This window comes from Sminthopsis crassicaudata, chromosome 5 (genome assembly GCF_048593235.1).
Source record: "Sminthopsis crassicaudata isolate SCR6 chromosome 5, ASM4859323v1, whole genome shotgun sequence".
In the NCBI taxonomy this organism is placed as follows: Eukaryota; Metazoa; Chordata; class Mammalia; order Dasyuromorphia; family Dasyuridae; genus Sminthopsis; species Sminthopsis crassicaudata.
The window spans coordinates 30,577,870-30,597,807 of NC_133621.1; the positions used below are offsets into that span (position 1 = coordinate 30,577,870).

A 19,938-nucleotide genomic window follows, 5' to 3' on the forward strand; every position below is an offset into this window, starting at 1 on the left:
TGTATATACTTTGTATCTCTTGCCTGTGTGCATGTGCTCTTTCCCTGGGAGATTAGGCTCCTTGAGGTAAAATCTGTGTTCATTGTTTGCTTTTGCACCGCAGTAACGGAGCCCCTCAGGAAGACCCAGATTCGAATCCTGCTACATTAGTGAGCTAGGGAAAACTTCCTCTCAGCCGTGGCTTTCTAGAACTGGACTAATGTTAGCCTTCTGCCATTCTTTAAGGTGTGCAAAGGTTTGTTTTACAAGCATGTGATCTCCACAGCAACCCTGGGACCTACTGGATGTGTTGTTTTGTTTTGTGACTGTTCCTTAGTCAATCCGCTTAACTGAGGCTCTTTCGGTTTGAACCAAGATCCGAGCACCTATTTGGGTGCCCAGTAAAAGTGTGAGCCAGAAAGGGTGGAGCGTCGTTACCCTCTAATACCACCAGAGGGCGATGAGGGGCGACCGAAAGTAACCCCGCCCAAAGAACTTGGGAGCTCCCCAACTCTGGCGTCGGGGGCGGAGACAGACTTCCTCGCCGGGAGAAAACGAGGTACCCGGATGCAAAAAAAAAAAAAAAAAAGAGCAGTGGACTGGCGATGAATAGGCGGGTCCTAAAGGAATGAGGCAAGAGTAGGTATCACGTGATATAGACAAGTGGGCGGGAGGGACGCACGCTCCCCTCTCTCCGGTCTCCCAGGCGACGGGGGCACTTCGACTGCGTCACGTGATGCAGTGCTGTCCGCCAATGGGGTAGCGCAGCGGAGAATTTCGAACGAGGCTCCGGAAGCGCCGAGTAAACGGAACCAACGGACCCGGCCGCAGCCGGAGCCGGCGCCGCTGGCGGGGGACCCCGGAGCTCGTAGGTCGAAGCGCGCCGCTGGCGGCGGGAGGGCAGCCGGGCGGGAGACGGGAGGACGGGCCGGGTCGCGAGGGATGGCCCCGGGACTCGCCCGGCGGGAGCTTCGCCCTTGGGAATGCCAAGGCAGTCTTTCCCGGGGGAGGCCGCACGGCAGGCTGCTGGCTCCGATAAGGGCCCCGAAAGCCCGGAGTCGATCCGCAGGGCGCGCCTCCCGTCTCCGGGCCTTCGCCCAGGCCCTGCCCCCCACCTTCCTCTCCGCCTTCTTTCCCCTGTTGCTTCTCTTCTTCGCGGATCCCTGTTACTTAGTCCCTTCTAGGGGGAGGGGGAGGGGCGATCTTGTTTCTGTGTCCCCGCCCCCAGCACGCGGCTCCCGCCCTCTGGAAGGACTGCCCGGGGGGCCTTGGAACTGACCCTTCCACGCGCGTGGGGCTCTCCTGTGACCCTGATCAATTCAGCCATCCTCAGCCTCTGCTTCCCTCTTCTCTAAAATGGGTGTATCCGTCAGCCTTGATCTCGGAGAGCTTTGTGCCTTATTCTGAAGCACAAAAGGGAGAGTTTATTTTGAAAGCGGTTTACCCCGTAAAAGTGCTGCATGGAGCCGTTACTGGGCTGACTTTGTAGGAAGCAGGGAGCGGGACGTCAGGCACGCGCGCTGGGAGCAGGCTAGAATTGGGGAGAAAGCGGGTCCGAAGGGGGGTGTCGGTCGTGAGTGGTTCAGCTTGTGGAGATCGGGTTTATGGGGTTTGAAACCCTCCCGGATGGGGGGAAGAAGGACACTGAGCGCTGGTCTGGCTCTCTGCCTTCGCACATCCTGGGCTGACTGGAGGTCCTGGGAGGACGTGCTCCCCTGGGGAGCCCAGCTCCGCCGGCAAGCGGAGCAGCCCTGGCCGGGCCTCTCGGAATAATGGGGGTGTGTGTCTTAAAGGGAACTACGTCTCAGTTAAGATGACTCCTGGTTAAGAATTTCTGCTAAAGATTATGGTTTTATAGAATTTTGTTTTAAAAAGGCTCCTTCCTTGGTCGTATTTCTGTGAAGGATATGGATCCTTCTCCAAGCTAACAGCATGTGGGTTAGAGCTGCAGCCACCGAGACGCCTTCTGCTCTGAGTCATTTCTGTCAGGAGGGACGGAAGACCGTGATCCTCTCCCAAAAGAGAATATGTGGCTGTCAGAGCGGTGTTTGGACGGCCTCTAAGTGAAATAATAGGCGGGCGAAGGACTCTGAAGTGGGCAGCGCCTCGCGGCCTTGTACAGTCACTTCTGTCCCGGGCCTAAAGTGAGATTCACAGTCTACTGCTTGGCCTCACTATTCATTTGCCCAAAGCGAACTTTTAGCTGATATGTGTAAAGAGGAGCCTATAGACCCGCGGTCCCTCAGACTGTGGGAGGGCCCGACTAGAGTAAAAACAAAAGCTCCCACTCTGCCTCCGCCCTGCATAAACCTCCTCTGCAGGCCCATCTGGCCCACAGGCCCGAGTTTGATGGCATTAATAAAATTTTTGGTGAACCTCTTGTAGACAGGGGTTTGTTCTTTGATCTGTGGCACCTGTTTGTTGGACACATCTAGTTCAATGTGTATCCAGAAGGAATCCTCACCAGAATCTGCCCAATAAGTCCTGGTCATCCTCTGGGTAATCGCTATGATTTAGCCCAGACCCTCCATTTTTAATTTGTAATTTATCAAGTAAGTAATATTGGCCAGCTTACTGGTGATTAACCTCTCCTCTTAACTAAGTTGGTCCATCCAACAGCCATGTCAGAATCCAGCCTCTGTCCACGCTGCCCAGCTTGTGCTCTGCTGGCTGGCATAGCCTTGGCAAGACCAAGATTACCAACATAGGCTTCTCTAAGGCATCTGAGTCTGATATTTTTCTGTTTAATTCTGTAAGAGACCAAGCAAATTGAGGGCTTCTCCTGTGCGAGGTCTGCCAAGCACACAGAGCCTGGATAAAATACAGTTGGCAACCATGCCAGGAAGACTTGGGTTTGGGTGTTCCTCTGATATACATTGAATGCTTCTGTCCCAACTTAGTGTTCTCTAGGCACAATTGTAATTGTAGAAAAGTTGTTGACTTGCAGTGACACCAAATAAATCACAGGTTCAATCTGTGAGGAGTAATCTAATAGTAAATATTTCATTTGTAACTTTTCATTTTTATATTTTTAATGTAGCCAGTTGTCTTGCTCCTGATAAGGGTTTGTTTTCTTTTTCTTAGTAGCATTTCTTAATAGATTTGGATATTCTACTATAAATCTTCTAATGTAGTTTTAAGTATTACCATATATAGTTTAAGGTCTAATCTGACAAAAAGTAAAATAATCAAAGAAGAACGAGAGAAAATGGATGGAGGTTCTGAGAAGGGAGTTGTAAAGGGAAAAATTGGATTCAGAACATTGAAGCAAAGAAATTTGTTTTGGAACATAGTGAGGAAAACATCTGGGTTTTAAAAAGCTAAGGGACTGTAGCATCATAAAAAGGAACGTAAGTTCTAGAATTTGCTTAGCAGAAGTCATTCCCTCTCCAGAATCTTTTCAGTCAATGGCTCTCCATTTATTGTGGAGTGAAAGTCTTAGTATCTTGGCTTTCATTTAAGGCCTTGCCTTCTATGATATGGCCTGAGCCTTGCTTTCAAACCATGTTTCCTACCACTCCCTAACCTTCAATTCACTGTTTGTCCCACAATCATATATTTGTTAGTAGAGGAAACCTTAGAGACCATCAGATCCAACTCATTCATTTATAGTTGAGACTAAGGCATATCACTAAATAATAATACTGTATTCACTGAAATAACTAAATGAAAAATGACAACTCCTTCACTCAAGAAATTTTAAAACAAGGAGAAAGAACAGAGTAAAGTTGCTTGTTTCAAGAAATCAGATAACGAATAACTACATAGAAAAAGCCAAAGTAGTCTAAGAGATTCAAGGTGGGATAAGCACTCCCAGCAAGAGAGATCAGGAAAGGCAGGCTTTGGGTGGGTGGTATCTGAGTTAAACCTTAAAAGAAAATATGTCAGTTAGAAGTGTTTTCTTTTAGATATGTACATGGATGCCCAGGAGGAAAAGGAACATAGATTCATATAATTTAGTCTGGTTAGTAGAATACCCAAAAGGAAAATATTGTGAAAGAAATATTGGAGTCAGATCATAAAATTCCTTGAATGCCAGATCCAAGATTTTATTTCATTAAATATAGGCCATCTAAACCGAACAGTTTATTGTTCCTCATACCTACCTGCACATCTTTTCTTTTAGGCTTATACTAAGCTCCTGAATGTAGTATAACACAATGTTAATTTATAATTTTAGGTCAGTATGACCTGCTGGGATCCATTTCTATCTGAGTTTGACACTTCTGCTTTAGGACTTGGCTTATGTTCCTTACTTCCCCAATATCCTCAACTGTAAAAAATCCAACCTATCTCTTAAGGACCAATTTGAGTGCTACCTTTTCTATGAAGCTTTTCCTTATTTCCTCAAACCAGATATGATCTCTTCCTCTAAAACTCCATAGCACTTTTTGTACCTCTATTATTAATAGCTTATATTTACATATAATATAAGATTTGAAAAATGTTTAATATCCTTTGTACAGTAATATTTGGTTTAATCCAGATGTCCATGTAACCTTGCCCCATCCCACAGTGCAGATATACCTTTACCTAGTAAAAAGCTTTGTAAACTTCGCACATCAATAAATATCTGATGGATAGAACTAAACTGAAAGGGTTTTATTTTTAAGTTGAGTATATTTCGGTTTGTTTGTTTGTTTTTAAGTACAGGTATAGTATACTCAGCAATTTTAATTACAAAATTAAAACAAACAATTTGTCATTTCTTTTTTTCTGTTAACATCATATCTACTCTGCTATCTGTGCAGGTGATCCTGAATTCTTCAAGATTAGCCCAACAGATTTTAAGCTTTGTCAGGTCTTAACATGCCTGCGTGCACCAGAAAATGGATCCTGACTGTAATCCAAAAACCAGTCTAGCAAAGATCTGCTAAGACAATTGGGATTAAGTGACTTGCCCAGGGTCACACAGCTAGGAAGTGTCTGAGCTCATGGAATAGCGATATTACTGTTACCAGAGTAACAGGTAGACATTGAGCACAGGAGATACATATGTACACACATGTTCAGGCATGCATACACAGACATGCAGTACCTAGATTTGATGGTTCTCAGAGCAGTAACACAGAACTTCAGGGAAGGAGGTAGATCCCCAGGTTCCATGATGGGGGAGGCCAGTAGAACTGAATACCAGCAGAGTGTAAACATAATAAAAACTCATTGAGAAGGCCTAGATAAGGTAGACTCCTCATTCAGGAGAAAAAACTAAACAAAGTGAAAATGCTACGTTTTGATCCGCATTCAGTCTCCAAGTTTCTCTACCTAGATGTGGATGGCATTTTCTATCCCAAGTTTATTGGAATTTCCTTGAATCACCAGTTTTTTAGAAGAGCCAAATCCATCACATAATTCTGTTGTTATTGTGTACAGTATTCTCCTGGTTCTGCTCAAAACTTAAAAATGTTAACAGACAAGAAAAGTGCTTTAGGAATCTTTAAGTGGAAAATTCATCTTTTAGAAATGCCTTCATTACTTAAACATATTCCATAGGTCACCTTACCAGAATGACATTAGAAATAGTACATTGAAATTGAGAGAACTGCAAAATCTAAACTACGCACATTGTATACAAGTAAATTGCCAAATCTCCAGACATAGCCTAGATTATCGTATTTCGGTTCCGTAGCTTATTTCATAACAAATGGATTATTGCTTGAAATGATTCACTTAAATAGTATTTCCTCCTATTAAATTTTAGGGAGAAGATGTCGAAGGAAAAATGCCTTAAAAGATCCATTCACGATAGTCTGGAAGATATAAAGGAACGGATGAAAGAGAAAAGAAATAAAAGATTGGCACAAATTGGCAAACCCAAACCCATACTGGCTGCAAAGTGCAAGATTCTCCGTAAGAGGCTTTCATATTTATTTTCTTTTAGCATCATTCACTAAATTTGCATTTAATAATGAATGAGGTATTGCCTTTTTCTTTTAGCCAACCCATCTACACAGTTGAAAAGTTACCAGGAAAACAACAGAGCTCTAGCTTTGGCTCTAGAAAATGAAAGATCCAAAGTGAGGGATGCCCACGACACTATCCTACATTTGAAGAAAGAATGCCAATACCTAAACCTTCAGCTATTTGTAGTAAGAAGACAGCTGACTAAGCAAGCAGAAGATTCTTCTCAGGTATTTTCATTGCAAAATAAAAAAAAAAAAAAGTTTTCCCAAGAGAGAATTTTAAAGCCCTTAAATTAACTTTTTTTTTTTACCTATTACTAATCTAGCTCACTTTTAATATTAAAACTTAATAGCAAGTAACTTTTTCTTATTATCTTGTTCAGTCTAAACCTCTGGGTCCACTTCCAAACTTAATCATGTCTTATACACAGCCTTGAGTATAGGGTTGATGTTTATGCTTTTCTAATTGGTTTTCCTTTGGGCCTAACTCCATGAGCCACCTTCTCCATGAAGACTCTCTTTCTTGATTCATGTTCTCTCACTTTTCCTTTTCCTTGTACTTGCTTATGTACCTGTTGTGTTTCTCCAATAAAGTATAAACTCCCTAAGGGCTAATTTTAGTTTTTGTCTTTTTGTCTCCAGTACCTTGCACATACACTGGAAGCTTTGGTACCTGTTTGTTTTTGAAGCAAATAGCAAATTGAACATTTGACTTTATGCATTGCTGATCATTTAGCAAATTGAACTGAATGACAGAGACAAGTTGCTGAGCTGAGAGAGTAATTATATTTAAGCTGGCTCTAAAAATACAACAGGTAAATTATAGTAGGTCAAAAGACTCAATCACCTTTTCAGTTTCATTTTGCAGCAATAATTTATAAACACCGCTATTCAAGTCATCAGAACAATCATTTTAACCATCTTGCCCCAGTTATTTTGTCTGTTTCATATGTGTACAGGTGGGACAGGAACCAGTACTCTTGAGTTTTAGCAGATTAATTTGGGAAAAGGCCTGACCCCATGATGATCTTTTGATATCAACTGCCAATTTTCCCCCCAGCATTTTGATTATTGTTATTTTATGGGAGTCAAGTTTATTGATAATGTGGATATTTAAGGTTAACAGCATTTATTTCTATAAACCTGGCGTCAGATACTATAAGCTAGGAATAGAAATAGCAAGTTGTATTAGTGGAGACCAGGAAGGTCCATATAATAGTTAATTTTCACTTTTTCATCTGCCTTCTATATATTATTTCTTATAAATTTAAAATCCCATATTGGCTGTTCTGCTTTCTTTTGACTCATCATCCTTCTAAGCAGTTTTCTTATGTCATGAGTGGTTGATTAGATAAGGAAAAGAAAATATTTTTTGTTAGCCAAGGGGAAAAAAAACTATTGAAAAAGACCTTGTAGAGCCAAATGAAAATGAGTTAAGACTAACCCCATTGATCTACTCATGTCACTTCTCTGCTCAAAAAGTTTCTGTGGCTTCCTATTGCTTGCCAATGTAGTCAAACTTTTGCCCATTTTTCAAGGCCCTCTCCAACCTTGAGCCACTTGACCTAGCCTAATCTCGTATTGTTTCCTTTCATTCTCTCCATTCTAACTAAAGTGGGCTCTCTGCCTCAAAATATGCCCTGAGTTTTCCTAACTTTGTGTCTCTTTCTTATATAATTTCTATGTCTGAAATGTCCTTAGTTACTCATGGAATTGCTACACATGCTTTAAAGTCCTTTTCAGACACTACCTTTTGATCTTTCAGAATCTTCTTTTTTGTGTTTTCTCTAGCATTCTTTTGTCTCTAATTCTCTGGTACACTTAATGTTGTATTTTATAATTATTTGTGCTTAATTTTTCTCCGTTGGTTGATCTCCACCCTTATTGACCAACCCTACATTAAATTAAGCTCTATAAGGAGAGGGCCCATGGTATATAGAAATTTTATTTAACATTCTGTACTTAGTGTCTTGCTGATAATACTTTTGACCCCTGTCTCTTCCATTTCCTAGCCCTCTCTCAAAATAGGTTTTGTAGTTGGCAGAATTTAAGAATTCATTGTAACATAACATAAACATTTTTGCTTTTTCTTCAATCAGGCTAAACTGTCAACTTTGAGAGGCATTATTTGTAAGGTCACTCAGAAGTTGCTAGAGACAGCTGATCTTCTTACCCCAGCTCAAGCTTTGTGTTCTACAGCTCTTGTAAGTTCATTCTGTTGTCTTTCTATTTTTCTTTTAAGACATTTATTTTAATCGGTATTTATAGAACACCCGTAAAGTACATAATATTGTTTCCGAGATTCTGTTGCCTTTTTTTTGTTTGTTTGTTTTTAATATGTATTAATAAAGGTACTTAGAAAAGGAAATATCTCAACAGGTACTCTAAACCTTCTCGTCCTTTCTGAAATCCCTCCCACCCCCCACTCAGCAGATGACCTTGCTTCCTATTTTCCTAAGTTACTCTTTTCCACATATCAATACCTGTATATACATCTCCGCTCCTAGTCCCTTTGATTTATTTGCCAAAGAAAATGAATCGCTTCTTATCAGGTCTAACTATTCTGACTTTAATTCCATTTCTTTTAGGTATCCTGAAGGACTGCCTTTTTTTGCCTTATATTTTCCCTTTATTCTCTCGCTTTCATTTTCTCCCTTTGCTCTTCTTTGCAGTCTATGACATAACAAGTCTCCCCATTCTTAGAAATGTTCAGTTGATAACTTCTACCCATAAATTGCCATCCTACTCCAATTTTTCCCTTTCCTGTCAAATTTCTAGAAAGCATTTTCCATTTCTATTTCTCATGATTCATTCACTGCTCAACTGTTATATTGAAACAGCAAGGTTACTTACCAGTGACTTCTGAATTCAAGCCAGTCATCTTCTTGGAATGAGTCCTTTTCCTCTTTTGCCTCTTTGCTATTTGCTATTATTGACAGTATTGACCACCTCTTTGATCATGGAGCCTCTTCTTTTCTGTGCCACAATTTGGTTCCTGGTCTTGCCCCCAAGCACGGGAGACCCTCGAGCTTCCATCTGAGGCCTTGTTTACTTGTCTTTCCACACTCTGGCTGGTGGCAATTTCATCAGTGCCCAGTCATCATGTCTACATTGATGATGCCATATGTTTTTGTCCAAAGAGTTATATTCTCCACTCTTCCCAAGTTACCTGTTTCTGTTGAGGCCATTGCCATTCTTCTCGATATACCAAAGTTCACAGCATGTGTCTTGAAGATAGGTGAAATTGAATTGAGACGTGGCAACTATATGGATTTGTTCTCCTTAACTGTGTCCATTTGTTATAAATAAAGTTTTCTCATGGGGTGGGATTTGGGGGATGAGGGAAGCAAGTGATAGTGTTGCCCTCCAAAAAAAGAAGAAAAAGAAAGAATTAGGGGCTCATTGAAGAAGGGAACAGAAGAAAACAAATATTTCTAATATACTTTGAAAGTAGCATGTTGAATTATATAATAATATTTTTTAATTTTAAAAATAAGCAGTATAATAGAAATTCATGGTTTCCCATAGAATTGACTTGTTCTCTTCTACTATACATATATGTGTGTGTGTGTGTGTGTGTGTGTGTGTGTGTATACACACATACTTTCTTTTAGTGTTAAGTTTAATATTAAAGGGGGAGGGGCAGCTAAGTGGTATAGTGGATAAAGCACCAGCCCTGAAGTCAGGAAGCCCAGAGCTTAAATAGGGTCTCACACATTTAACACTTCCTAGCTGTGTGATCCTGGCAAGTTAGTTAACCCTAATCACCTTAGCAAAACAAAACAAAAAAAGAAATTGCTTTTCTTTGGTCTTCCCAAGGTTTCTTTCCGGGTGGGGAGGGAGGATAGGGAGGGAATGGGGGGAGAAAGCATTGAATCATTATCTCCTAGTCTCTCTAAAGTTTCAGTGAGATTCAGCCACAAAGTTTAAGATTTTTTTTAGAAAAGCTTATTATTCATAAATGAAATCATTTACAGAAAATAGTAAAAGTTCCCTACTTTTTGATCCAACTTTTTGATAGCCATTCCTAAATGACTAGAAATTAATCAGCAGCGAAAATGTTGTGTATTGGATGTTGTTGTGTATTGGACTTTATAAGGGGAAAAAATGTCCATGAGAAGTATTTTTCCTGCTCTTATTTTGTGAAACCACTGATGTGCTTCTAATTGTAATATAGATTTTAAAAAAAGGATTAAAACACTTTTTAATCCATTTTATCACATTTTTTCCTTTTTAGCCAATGTTTCAGTGTAATTTTAGAATTATTCATAAACTATGCCAACTATTCCTTTTTTTTATTTATTTACTATCAATAATAGTGACTATGAATAAAACTTATATAAAGTAGTTACAAGTATAGTAGAGGAATTTCACTTTAAAAAAAAAAACTTGACTTTAAACCTTTAGAAAACAGACCATTTATATTTGGTATTATCCAACAGGATGAGTGTATTATCATTTTCACTGTTCTTATAGTGTCATTTTAATCTGAATATAAGCTAGCTTCCTAAAATAACATCTCTTTGAAGAAAAAATATATAAGTACATAATAGAAAAATAATTATTCTCTTCCATTCCCCTATTTTGGGGGACCTTCAGAACTTGAATAGGAATTTTGTAGCTAAAAACTGAGTCTGCATAGATGGGTCACACTTACTTGCTTTGTCTTGTATAATTTGAATTGATAAAGTAATCATTAATCCTTCTAAATGAATATTTCCATATTAATGAGTTTCTTTCATACATATTAACAGAACCAGAGAGTGTGTACCTCAGAAACAGAGGAATGCTACAATGAAGATATCTCCAGTGACTCAGCAGTAAATTATTCACCGTTAGTATAAAAGTTTTTCAAAACTATTAACAAATGCACCTCTCAAATTCCTTTGTAAAGTTGGCATTCTGTTCCCAAAAATCATGTTCTTTATACATACTTTACAGATCAAGAGTTATATTGAAGTGATTGTTCTAATGTTGTTGTTGTGTTTGTTTTTTTTTTTCCTTAGGGAATAAATTGTCTAGTTTATAGAAGAAATATTACACTTCAGTTCTCAGATAACTATGTAATTAATGCTATATTTTGGGGCTGGACAGGTTATTGTTTTAAAATATGTTCCTACCTCCTGTCTCTTTTCTGCCATTCTCTTTACCTAATGTATCATTTCAAAGCAGTCTAATTTAAGACCAACAAAACATGCAGATGAGTATAAAGAATGAAGTTGAGTTAGAGTTGTATTTCTTGAGATGGTTTATTATTTGGTTGACATAAAACTACTCTTGTGGGTGATGAAAATCAATATTTAAATACTGATTTTTATGGCTTAAAAAGGTCCACAAGGAAGAATATCATACTAAATTTACAATTGGAAATTGGATAATTGGAAATTACAAATATTAATGATCACATATGTGAAGAAAATCCTATTTTGTGGATCAAAAATGAAAGGCTTGCATTCATTTTGAAATGAAATATGTTCTCTTTTGATATTCTGAATATGCAATATAATTCAGACTGTACTATTTCAGAAGTTTATCATTTCATCATATACAACCAACTATGAGGAGTTTACTGAGAAAAGTATAAGCTAAATCACATCGTTTTAAAGATGAGGAAAATCAAACCACAAGAGATCACACGAGTAGTCAGGAGGATTTGAAGCCCCGTTCTCTTTTCTCTTACTCCTGACTTTAAAAAAAAAAAAAAGTGTATGTTCTTGCCAGATCAGGGACCATTTTATCTGGATTGTTCCATGTAGAATCTAGAATTGCAAAGGGATCTTCAATCACCCAGCCTAATCCCCTTCACAATAGTTATAGGCAAACTGAGGCTGAGAGCTGATTGGTCTGAGCTCTCATAGTAAGCAAGCAGCAGAGTTGAGTTTCAACCTCAACTCTTCTCATCCCTTCCAATACACTGCCTCTCACCAAATCAGGACGGACTACCTCAAGCAACAAAATTCAAAACTATGTCCTGTTCATTGACAATCTTTTCTCTCCCTTCCCCAGCCCCAAAATACACACACACACACACACACACACACACACACACACACACACACACACACACACACACAAGAATAAGAAGTTAGCCTTGAAGTGATTACTATTTTTTTTTAATGTTTGTAAATAGTCTCTAGCTAAAGAACTTTTGTAGAGTTGGAAGATGGTACCTAAAAAAAGCTAAATGAGATTGGGAAAATGTGAAATTGTTATTACAGTAGGCTTAATGAATAAATTGTAGTTGTTATTCATAGGCAACTTCCAAGATCTGTACCTGTTCTGGATGCTGACCTTCCAGGAAAAACCGAATCATTTCAATAGAAGGTAATTACCACTTCACCAGCACCCACTGCTCACAGGCCATCATTAACTTTCTATTACTAGTCTAAAGTCTTTAGCTTAACATTCCAGGCCCTTCACAGTTTGGGCCCAGGCCATGTTTCCATCCTTAACTTCATATTTCCTAAAACAGATCTAGACCTGGCTCATCCCCTGCTTGTTCATCTTTGTTCATGTGATTCTTCTTGCTTCAGATGCCTGCCTTCCTTCTTCCATGCCCCTCGACTGTGCTTGGGGACCTCTCTCTCCTTTGAATTTCTATAGCATTTAATACCTATCCTCCTCATTTTATGTTTAAACAAAAGTTCTGGTTTTTCACATGCCTTTTCAGTAAAATTGTATGTTCCCCAAACAGTTCTTATCTTTACTTTTTGTGTTTCCTATAGCTGCTTTTCTAATGTTATGCAGGTATATATTGCTTAATTGTTTGATTTATTAATCAGTTCAACTAGATTCATTTTCTTGATTTTCTTTAAGTCAAAGGAATATAATAGACCTTTGGAGAGTTTTTCCAGGGGCCAGACAATATCTTTTTACAAGCCAGATTCACGTAACTGATAATGTCAAGTTTACCAAGATATTTCCTAAAACAGATACTTTTGCAACCTATTATAAGTTTAGAAAACAACTGTCTGGTCCTGTGACATGTCTAAGAACAATGTATTAGGTAGGGGTGGATGGGGGTGGCGGGAGGAGAACCTTTTAAATTAATTTATCTATTAAATCCTTAGGAGAAAGCTCTCCTGTTTGTCAAGACACACCGGGGCTTAATATTGAGACTTCTTCTCCAAATGAAGAGAAGCCACCAGACAGTGTCTTACCAAGAAGTGTGTCTGTTCGGCGCTGCAGTGTACGGAAAACACACACTGACATATGTCACCTTGAAACCTTAGACCATTTAGAAATTGATAATGTGGCAGAGGAATTTTGCAAACTGGACAGCCTTGGATCTGAGGAAAATCCAGTAAACAATCTTGTCACTGATAAGCTAGACCAAAATATCTGTCAGTGGAACAAGAACCAAATTAATTTATCCCCAGCACTCCTTGAGCCAGATGCTCTTACTGAAACAGAATGTGTGGTGATGGAACCTGAAGTGAAACAAACTGAAATGAAAAACAAATTCTCACAAAGAGTAAAAAAAGAACGGAAAGGAAAATCCGATGGGATGCAGAAATCCAAATGTGCATCAAAGGGCAGGAAGACCAGAAGTGTAGGTAATAAAACTCTTTCCAAGGAAAAAGTAGATGAATCTATTGACTCCAGCGATGCCTACAATTTTAATTTTGAAGAACGTGTTCACATCACTCCTTTCCGTCAAAAGAAAGTGAATGATGATTGTGAGCAAGAAGAAATCAGCATTCAGTCTGAAATGAACAGCTCTGAATCAAGTATTTCAGAACGAGATTCTGGTGAACTTTATGTACCTTTTAAACAAAAATCCAAATACATGAAAAATCTGGACTCTTTTTTAAGTCCAGTCCAAATGAGACCCCGGTCTAAAAGGGGGCTCTTAGAGCAGAAGAAATGTATGGCTGAAACCAACCCTGAGAGCTCTGTGCGAGCGGACACCAGCCACTGCATCAGTAAGTGAACCATTTGTTTGTCGGCAGCTTTGATGTTGATGGTAAATGATAGCTTGGTGCTGATATGCTCACCATATGTTTCTCTGGGGGAGGTTGGACAATCACCATCTGTCTCTGGAGGGGGATGTTGAGGCTGATAACGTTGTGGGGAAACCATTCCTGTCTGTCTTTGTCCCACTTCAGGCTGGCCTTTAAACGTGATTCCAGGCATATTGCAGATGCCCTATTAGTGACGACCACAGAAGCAAAAAATAAAAAATTTGATGAAGAGATAAAATTGGGCCAAAATCAAAGGATTTGCACATATTGTAAAAAATTACAAAGTCTATAAATAATGGATTACAAACATAATTCAACCTATTAGGTTGTTACGTGTAAACATTAATGCTTCATCACTTCAAGTGACTTGATAGTCTTTATGGATCAACCATCTATTCTCACATTTCCTATACTCTCTTCTACTCCTCATCATCATATTTTCAGAAAATTATCTCAGTTCATATTTTAAGAAGATGAAAGTCATCTTGTAGGAGGCCCATCAGTTTGGCCCCAAAATCTGAGCCTAGAAATAGAAAGGAACTCTGTAAAGTCCCCTACTTGAATTACTGTCCCTTTTCAGTGCAGTGTCTCTTGGTAGATGACCTTTCCTCAAAGAGGCTAATGACAGGAAGTGTGGAACCAAACCTCTTGGCAGTTCATTCCAGCTGGAGAATGCTCTAATCGGATGTTCTTTTTTGTAGCTCCCGTTCTTTAGGCCTAGGTCTGCCTGGCGAAACCTGGCAATCTCATGGCCTCTCAGTCTCCCTCCCAACCTCACCCAGCTCCAATTGCTTCTCCCCGGTAACACTTAAGTCATCATTTCCTTCCCCTCCATGTTTTCTTTATGCCTCCTCCAGTTTGTAATAGCCATCACTAAGCAGAGCACTCAGACTTAGTGGTCATTCAATACAAGTTTATCAGGCACTTGCTATGAGCCAAGCTGTGTACCCAGGGCAGCAAATGCAAAGAAAGGCACAATATTACATATTTGGCCCAATGAGGGAATGTGACAAAGAGGAGGCCACTGTCCTTGTGGACACAGGATGCCTCCTACAGACACATTAGGCTTCTAACAGTATTGGTTTCTTTGGAACTTTCCCCAGAAGCTTCTATAACCCTAATTCTAACCCTTCGACAACATATTGTAATCTCATTATTGTATATGATACTGTGCTGTGCATCTGTCTATATCACTATGGGACTTTCTCCCCTCCCCCCCCAAGGCTTCAAGATTTAGTAATATGAACTCTCTTGAGTGTTGCTTAGTCTTGTCTTAACCATCCCCTCGCTTATTTTGCCCATCAGTTCTTTGTTAATTAAGTTTCACAAGGGCAGTTATCTAACATTTCTCTAATCCTAAAATTCTGTTTGGGGTTTTGGTTTTTTTGTTTTGTTTTAATTAAATTACATAACTGACATTATTCCTCCTAAATTTCATTTTATCATTTCCTGTATGTTGAAATCTCTTTTGAATATTAATTCTACCGTGCAATGAACTAGGTGTTCCTCCTGGATTTGTTTCATCTGCAGACATGAGAGGCATGCCATCTATACCCAAGTCCAAGTCATTAAGTAGAACAGGACCAAGAATAAGTCCCGAGCACACTGGAAACCACCTCTACTGGATTTTGCTTTTTTGATCTAACTATGGGCCCATACGGGCCTGGCTCCCGATCTCTTTTATTATACTATGATCCATCTTTGCCCTTGAGCATTCATTAAATAACTGTCCTGTGACATGCTGAAAATAGGAATGCTTGTTGCACCAGACTCATAAATGAGATTATTCTGACATCCTCATCTTGATTATTTTCTTTACTTGCACTTACTGGTTCCTTTCTCAATATTTGTAAATTATCCCTTTCTTGATATATTTTAGAATTGAGCCAGAAATTGAAGACATACTTAAGACTCTGAAGTGGTGAAATAGACCCACTTTTCTTTTTTGAAGACTTGAGAGGATTGCTTTTTTCCAGGCAAGTATTGCCTGTCCCAGGTTCCAGAAGTTTTCTAAGGTCATGACAGCAAAAACCGGTGAAAGATCATCCAGCTTAAACCACTTATTTTTGCAGATAACTGAGATGAATTAAGTGAATTGTCCCAGGTTACAAAATTACATGACCAAAGTTCAGATCCAGACGATGCCATGGTTATCCTGGAGCCTCACTCTTTCTGTACCACTGTCATCATGGGACCTTCCCCCCTCCCACCCTCCACCCCTCAAGGGTTTCAAGATATAGTAACATGAACTCTTTTGAGTGCTGCTGCTTCTTGTCTTACCCTCTCCTCACTTATCTGGCCTATCAGTTCTCTGTTAATTACATTTAATTGATCCTTTACATTCTAAAGATCTTCCTTAGTTGAGAAAGCTGAAGTAATAAAATTGTGTCGTTCTGCCTTCTCATTGTCAAATCAACATCTATTAAGAACGTCCTATCTAGATTAGCAAGACAAAAATGAATCTCTGACATCTGCTGGAGGACGGCCTACAGTACATCCATGAGGAATTTAATGTAGTGAAGGAAATGGGACTTTACAAAAGAGATATCAGATAAAGTGCTCTAGAAATATAATTTATTATCCTTGTGAAGACATTTTTTTCTTTCAATATGAACCTATGATTTTATCAGCCTAAGTAATCCTAATATGGAAAATCCCTCCAATGAGACAAATTGATTATTTACTTCAGGAAGCTACCTCCCTGGGGCACTGAGAGACAGAGTGAATTGCCTTGAACCCTTTCTTTCTCATTCCAAAGCTGTCCTGTTCTCTGCTTTGTCAAGCTTCTCCTCAGCTCATTTATATCTTAGTTAAAATGATATACACAAAAGTAAGCACCATCAACCAGGACCAAATATAACAGGAAAAGTCCTTGAGTCGTATAGACACTATAGCTGACAATTTTAGTGTTTCAAGGCTTAAAAAACATGTCATTTGAATATCCTAACAACCCTGTGGGAGATTTAGGGTATTGTATATCCTCACCATTTTTCAATGAGAAAATTGAGGCTTCAAGAGGTTAAAGGGATATGCCACATGCGCTTCTACTGCCAACTGTCAATGATGATTACAGTGATGGCAAGCTGCAATTTTTTTTCATGTATTTCTCCTCTCCCAGTTTCATCTAAAAATGTTTTGAAAATTTTCTACTTCATTGGGTCTCAGGCCAAGCTTTCTACAAACTTCCCCACCACTACTTTTTATAGTTTTGTGAAGTGGCATTTTTTAACTTCCACCCTCATCTCTCTAATGTTTTATTATTCAGTTATATATATTCAGCCTCTGTTGCCAGGGGCTTCTCTTTTTCTTCTCTGGCCCAGGAGATCAGTTGTTCTTGACCAAGATGTTTTCTAGGCTCTTCTGGTCTTCTTTTTATAGCAACTGACTTATTTCACTTAAAGTTTATAAAGGAGACAGTAAGGAGGAATAGATAGAGAGCCATCCTCTAGGTCAGGAACCCCCAGTTTTTGTCTCACATTTGCCATGTACGTGGGCATTGATAGGAAAGTTACTAAGCCTTTCCACACCCCAGGCCATGTCCCAAAGACCAGTAGGTGCCAAGCAATCAAAGCCAATCCTCACACAGGAGCACCTAACACCAATGGATTTCAGCCCAGGACCAAAAGATCATTTTAGGCAAAATGACTCCTGTTTTTCAGAATGAGCTGACTTCTTTAGGCTATGTTGAGTCTTTTTGGATTGCACAGAAATTTCTTCCTTTAAACCTTTCTGTTCATTTAAGGTTGATTTTTTGACTTGCTCCAACTAAATGGAGCAAATTTCCTTCACCCCATCTTTTTTCCTTCCCTTCTGGCTGATGGTTCTCCTAACCAAGGCCAACCTCACTCCCTTGGATTTTCCATTACACATCTTTCCATATTTTCCTCAGACTTGAGCACTATCATTCATCCCTTTTCTCTTTCAAATCTTTGTTCTCTTTTCCTTGATTCCTTCTTTATTCAGTTGTATTCTCAGAATTTGTCTTATATGTATCAAAAGTTGCATTAGGTAAGCATTCTGATTTCTCTAAGCTCAGGTTGCATAATTAAAAGCAATTTTAAGTTTTTTACTCTTTCTGGATCACTCTTCAGTAAATGTTTTTTTCCATAGGTTCACCTTCTGAAACTCAACAGTCATTTCATCTCAGCTTGAAGGATGTCACCAACATCCATCAGACTTCTGGTGCAAAAAGCAGAAAACATTCCATACCATTCAGCAAGAGTGAAGAAAGTTCCGCTTTGCCCCTGCGTAAGCGCAGGTGTACCCTCAGTGTCAATTATAAGGAACCTGCACTTGCCACGTATGTTAGAATGGGTTTTTGGTGGGGTGACACAGAGGGTTGTAGATGTTGGGACAGAGCATACTGTGTGTGATTTAATTCAACTGTGATTCTGACTTGAATTACAAAAGTAATATATGAATCTCGGGATTATTTCTAACATCTTACTTTACTTTCATAGAAAACTGAGAAGAGGAGACCCATTTACAGATGTATGTTTTTTGAATTCTCCAATTTTCAAGCAGAAAAAGGACTCTAAACAACGCAGATCTTCAAAGAAGCATTCTTTGTCCAAATACGATGAAGCTTTTGTTGGATGTCGTTGAAATTCATCTTATACCTCTTGTTTGAAAAGAATTGATGGTGTTATTGGGACAAGAGTAGGCAGAAGCATTGATGTGAAAAGTTCTGTTTTTAAAGCACTTTTGTGCTTTAAAAATGTATCTTCAAACATTTGACAATTTTTTTTTGTTTCCTACTGTAGATAAATAACTTGTCTTACTCTCTTTAAAAACTTAAATGTATTATACTACGTAAAACCCCTAGTTTTGATGAAAATTATATTTCCTATAGTAATTGTAGAGAAAATGGTGATGGTTAATTAGACAAACTAAAATCTTTAAATTAGTAAACTTCACACATCTCTGTTTTCCCCATATATGGGGGATCATAACTGTGAAATGTCTTAAAAGACAAGAAAAGAATCATTCAAAATTAATTATTCATTTTCATTACCTGCTAACAATAAAATCTCTGGTCACTTTGTATGATTCAGTTTGACTTTTTGTAGCCTTGTATATATCTTCTTAAATTTAAGAAATCTGTTACACCAGAAATAATAAATATTTTGTAAGCTAGCACTATGATAATTGTCTTCTCTTAAAATATGTTTTCTTTTTTATTAAGCAGAGTACAGAATTCCATGGCTGGAGCAGTTGTCTTGGAGCTTTAATGTATAGGATCTCTTACTAGTGAACCAAAGCTATGAAAGAATAAATGACTACTTATCTGGACAAACTCAAAGGAATGTCCCTTCACTTTTTATTTTATACTTTTAGGGCTGGCCAAAGCAGCTTCCTTCATTCTCACCAAGCATTGACCCAAATTTTATCTTATCGATTTGCTTCAATACAAATAAGAAAATTTTGTTAACGAAATAGAATACTGGCTGAACAAGCATTTACTTTTTCCCATTTGCTATCTCAGTAGTTCCTTTAAAACATAAATAAAATGAAGGCACAAAGATGTGTCATGAAATCCTTCCAATGTGATAAAGAGAACAAAGCCTATTTGTGCCTATCTTTTGCTGTTCTGTTAAAAGTAAGAAAATTTTGATTAAAGAAATGTCCCTGGGTTCACCGTTGCCAGTTGCCTTGTTACATGAGGCATATACTTTACAAAATTGGGACTTCATTGATGTAGATGTTCCTCCATCAGGGAGTGTAGGATGTTTTCAGGGAAAACTAGCATCCTTTAGTGAGTTAGGAAGATATCTACCCCAAGCTTATGAAGACTTCCCTTGGAATGGGCAAATGAGACTAATTTGTTCCAGTGGCCCTGAATGCAGCAGAAAAGGGGCACTTAATAATTCAGAAATGCCAAGTTCATCCACTGTATCCTGAGCCATGAGTGGTCGTTTGGATTTTGTCTTGCCATTGGACTTCCATAACTCTGGAAGAGAAGGAAGCCAACTTTGCCCATCTCTTCCTCACTAATCCAATTTGTGCTCAAGTCAGAAAACATCACCCATACCATTGTGTCACTTCTACCTCCCTCAAATTCCTGTGATAATGGGAAGTGATGAAGAGGCAGG

General features: G+C 38.9%; 1 protein-coding gene across 1 annotated transcript; it reads left to right on the forward strand.

The window, feature by feature from the left end:
- The first annotated feature begins 720 nt into the window (after positions 1-720).
- Positions 721-18,980, forward strand: SGO1 (shugoshin 1). Its single transcript, XM_074269183.1, is given in 9 exon segments — positions 721-847; positions 5,681-5,829; positions 5,917-6,110; positions 7,982-8,086; positions 10,637-10,716; positions 12,137-12,205; positions 12,951-13,807; positions 17,957-18,146; positions 18,307-18,980. Coding segments are annotated over 8 exon segments (1,782 nt in total). The 5' UTR covers positions 721-847; positions 5,681-5,687; the 3' UTR covers positions 18,452-18,980.
- The last annotated feature ends 958 nt before the right edge of the window (positions 18,981-19,938 follow it).